Below are 4,483 nucleotides of genomic sequence, written 5' to 3'. Positions count from 1 at the left end.
TGGTTGTGGGGCTTGAACTCTGGGCGCTGTCCCTCAGCTCTTCAGCTCAAGGCTAGCACTCCACCACTTGAGCCACAGCGCCACTTCTGGCTTTTTTCTGCTTATGTGATGCTGAGGAATCAAACCCAGGGCCTCATGCATGCAAGGCAAGCACTCTACCACTGAGCCACCTTCCCAGCCCCTGCAAAATTATTTTTGCAAAAAAAAGACTGGATGCCCGTGGTTCATGCTTGGAGTCCTAGCTCTTAGGAGCCCAGTGGCTTTTGTTCTATTGTCAGACGTGGACTCAGTTGTGGAAATTGTTTTGCTGGTCCCCCCAGAGCCACCCCCTAGTCCCTACCTTTCCATGATCGCTGGAAGGCCCTTCCATGCCTCCTGCAGCCACTGCCGCCCTGCCCCGCCCCACCCAGCCGCCAGGCAGGGAGCAAGACCAGAGGTGACTACAGGACTCTGCTCATGAGACCCAGGGGTCTCCGAGGTCTCGGGCACTGCTCGGCACTCCACGTGCTTCCCAGCAGCACTGCCGCGCCCCGCCATGCCCCCTGCCCTGCAGAGAGACCTGGGTGCCCCCCACGCGGGTGTCCCCTTGCAGACCTGCTTTTGCTGCATTAGAGGACAGGTTCCCCGGGGGCCTGGCGCGTGCAGTGACCTCAGCCAGACAAACCAGGGAACTTTAAAACTGCCATCTGCTTTATTGACAGGTGAATTGCTCAAAAATGTTCTCACAATTCAATAATTACAAAGACTCAGACTGACATTAAAAAAGTAAAAACCAGAACCCCCAAACCCAGGGGGCACCTGGCCCAGCATGAGCCCGGGGGGGGCGTGCGCACTCGGGAGCCGAGCAGAGGTGGTGTGAGGACCTCACCTGCAGGGCACGAGGGGAGATTAAATACACGCAGTAGTCAGCACGCGGCAGCACGTGCGCGTGCATGGCCGGGCCTGGCATGGGGGGGGGCGCAGTTCTAGGTGGCAGACGGGGCTGGTGCGGGAGGAGGGGGTGCCAGGAGGCGCGGGGCACTGGTCGGGGCTCCATGCAGGGAGGGGTGAGGAAGGGCCCAGGGCGGCTGGGTGGCCCCGGGGCTCTGCCACGTCCTGGCACATGGTGGCTTGGGAGACACTCGGGAAGGGCGGGCACGCCTGTGCCGAGGCCGGTATGGGCCGGCTGGCAGGACACGCGATGGCCGCACTGAGGGGTCAGCAGGATCTTGGCAGCTGACCACTCAAGCGCCGAATGGACGAGGCCGCGGTGGCGGACGCCTGTCCTGTTCTCTGTGCTCTGGCTGAGGAAGGGGCGTGGGAGGCACGGAGCCCGGGGCAGCTTCGCTGGGGGCCCAGTTCTCCCGGCCGGCAGCTGAGGCCGGGGCCAAGCCAGCGCCTCCCAGAGGTTCGGCGGGAGAGGTGCGTGGTCCTTCATGTGCAAACGGAAGGGAGGGTGCCTCTGGTCTCCCGACCACGTGGTGAAAGACGGATCATTACTATAATAGACTTCTCTGCATCTCCGTATCTACAAACTGACTCTCCACCTCCTGCGGTGCGGTGCGGTGCGGCGGGGCAGGCAGCTCAGTCTCGGCGCTGGGCGCTGGGTTCAGGCGTCCCAGGCCGGCTGCTCCAGGCCTTCCAGGGGGAGCTGGCCGCGGTGGGGCGAGTTGGGGCTCGGTGGGCCGCTGGGAATGGAGCTGTTTGACGGGGTTGAGTGTTTGGTGGAATCAGAGTCAGGCTGGGAAAGCAAAGGGGACACGTGAGGGCCAAGCGCCGGGCTGTGGAGGGTCATGCGGGGGTCACGGGGGCTGTGGGAGCCCCGGTCAGCTGCTCCTCACACTCCACAGTGAGACCACCACCCTTCTGTGCTCAAAAGTGATCGAAGAAAGTGAGCTGCCAAGCCCAGAAATCACATACACCATGCTTCCAGGAAAGGCTCGAGGTGGAGGGAGGGAGACAGAGGGGGTGGGGGAGAGAGGGAGTTCTTCCATGGAACAGGGACATTATGGAAAGCCCGCAGTGATGTCATAGTCCAGGGTCAATCAGGAACGTGATAAGGATGCTCACCCACAGCTGAGATCACTCTCAAAGCTGACATCACAGACAACCGTGAGGTCAGAACATCACAGACGCAGCTCTAGCGCTGCTGTTCAACGTCACAATGCAAGTTCTAGCCTGACAGTTGGGCAAGAAAACACTTCCAAGGTGAAAAGGAAGCGAACCGACCTATTTGCAGATGACACTATTCTCTACATGGAGAATCTCACAGAATCCACACAGACCCCAAAGAGAACTCAGCTCAGCTGCAGGGTTCAAGAACAACACAGGAACAACAGCTTCTATAGGCCAGCAATGAACAACCTTAAAACACTGAAAATAACATTAGGAATAATTTTAACCAAAGAGATACACCAACCACTGCCACACAAAAAGAAATTAAATAGATTTACCAAGTGCCAATGGCTCACACCTATAATCCTAGCTACTCTGGAGGCTGAGATCTGAGGATCGCAATTGGAAGCCAGCTCATGCAGGAAAGTCCATGAGACCCTTATCTCCAGTTAACTACCAAAAAGCCAGAAGTGGAGCTCTGGCTTAGGTGGTGTAGCAAAAGAAAAGCTCAAGGACAGCACTGAGGCACCACTATCAAGCTACAGGAACAGCGCCCGCACACGCGCGTGCACACACACACACACACACACACACACACACACGATGGAAGGCAGCTCAAAGTCACCCTGGACAAAATGTAAGAAACCATCTCCATTGGGCTGGCTCCAGTGGCTCATGCCTCTCATCCTAGCTCCTCAGGAGGCTGAAATCTGAGGATAGTGGTTCAAAGCCAGCCTGGGCAGGAAAGTCTGTGAGACTCTTATCTCTAATAATAAAAAAAAAAAAAAAGCTGGAAGTGAAGCTGTAGCTCAAGTGGTAGAGCACCAGCCTCCAGTAAAAGCAGCTCAAGGACTCCAGGAAGGAAGGGAGAAAAGAAGGGAGTGAAGGAAGGGAGGAGTAGATGGAGGGAAGAACAGCTCAATAAAAAATAAAGCGGGGGGGCTGGGAAGGTGGCTCAGTGGTAGAGCGCTTGCCTTGCATGAGGCCCTAGGTTTGATTCCTCAGCACCACATAAAAGCAAAATGAAAAAAGCCAGAAGTGGTGCTGTGGCTCAAGTGGTAGAGCGCTAGCCTTGAGCTGAAGAGCTGAGGGACAGCGCCCAGGCCCAGAGTTCAGGCCCCATGACCGGACCCAAAAAAAAAAATAAATAAATAAAATAAATAAAGCGGCTGGGAGCAGAGCACCAGTGGCTCATTCCTATAAATCCCAGCTCCGCAAGAGGCTACAGTCGGAGGTAGCAATTTGAGGCTGACTCAAACAGAGTTCACTAGACCCAAACTAGCAACAAGCAAAACTAGAGGTCTAAGTGGTAGAGCACAAGGCCCTGAGTGCCTCCCAGTGTGGTTAAAAATAAACAGTTGGGTGCCAGTGGTTCACGCCTATAATCCTACTTAGAAGGCTGAGATCTGAGGATCACAGTTCTAAGCACTCTTTCTTAACTCCAATAAACTATGCACAAAAAGCCAGAAGTGGCACTGGTGGCTCTCACAAGCTGTAGAGCCTTAGCCTTGAGCACAAAGAGGCTCAGGGACAACGCCCAGGCCCTGAGTTAAAGCCCCAGGGCAGGGAAAAACAAAAAACGAGAACCAAGAGCTGGCAGTGAACAATGCTTGTTATCCCAACTATGTACAATGTGTAAACAGGAGGGCTAGCCAACGGAACAAAAGAGAAACCCTATCTACAAAAGAACAAAAGAGAAACCCTATCTAAAAAGAACTGAACGTCTGCCTGCTGGAGTGCAAACTCCAAAAGAAGGAAACCATCTCCTTCCCACTGTGTATACACAGATTAACATGGTACCCACCTCACAGAACAGTTAAAAACCTTAAGCGGAGGGTCCGGGGTTGGGTGTACTGGGGTTTGAACTGTACACTCAAGTGCTCTACCCCTGGAGCCACAGCTCCAGCCCTGAAGGATGAAGCCACAGAAGCTGGGAACTATGAAATGAGGTGTGGAGAGCTCGTCATCAGTAAGGCTCAGATCGCAGACTCCGTCAGCCCGGAGGCTGAGCAGGGGGCCGGGCGCTGGTGTTCACCTCTGTAAAACCTGAGGGCTGAGGACCGTGGTCCAAAGCCGGCCCAGGCAGAAAAGCCCCCATGGTCATCTCCGAGTAACCACCAGAATCTGTAGGGGGCGCTGTGGCTCAAGTGGTAGCAAAAGAAGCCCGGGGCCAGCGCCCGGCCCGAGGCCAAGGGCGGACACCTCCCGAGTGGCTCCGGCCGCGTGGAGAACACGGCAGAACACACGGCGGGTCTGGAGGTGGACGAGCAGGGGACACAGGACTGACCCACCCTGACGCACACGTGGGCAGCCGCCAGCAGGAGAGGCCCGCGGAGGCCGGAGAGGCTGCAGGAGGCTGAGCGGAGCCCCGGCCCCGCCCACCCCGCCA

The 4,483-nt window shown here is 56.3% G+C and overlaps 1 protein-coding gene across 1 annotated transcript in view; it reads right to left on the bottom strand.

Annotated features, from left to right (window-relative positions):
* Positions 1-668: 668 nt before the first annotated feature.
* The window catches only part of Cdc42bpb (CDC42 binding protein kinase beta (DMPK-like)), a 51,442-nt gene continuing 47,627 nt past the window's right edge, over positions 669-4,483 (bottom strand). Inside the window, exons 35-37 of the mRNA XM_013012940.1 lie at positions 4,341-4,347; positions 4,130-4,230; positions 669-1,720 (exon numbers count right to left, since the gene is read on the bottom strand). Coding sequence (XP_012868394.1) covers positions 1,589-1,720; positions 4,130-4,230; positions 4,341-4,347 — 240 coding nt within the window. The 3' untranslated portion in view covers positions 669-1,588. The remainder of the gene's footprint in view (positions 1,721-4,129; positions 4,231-4,340; positions 4,348-4,483) is intronic.

Source organism: Dipodomys ordii, unplaced genomic scaffold, assembly GCF_000151885.1.
Source record: "Dipodomys ordii isolate 6190 unplaced genomic scaffold, Dord_2.0 Scaffold2, whole genome shotgun sequence".
Classification (NCBI taxonomy): Eukaryota; Metazoa; Chordata; class Mammalia; order Rodentia; family Heteromyidae; genus Dipodomys; species Dipodomys ordii.
Note: the sequence above shows the minus strand (reverse complement) of the source record. Positions and strands in the feature narration are given on the sequence as shown.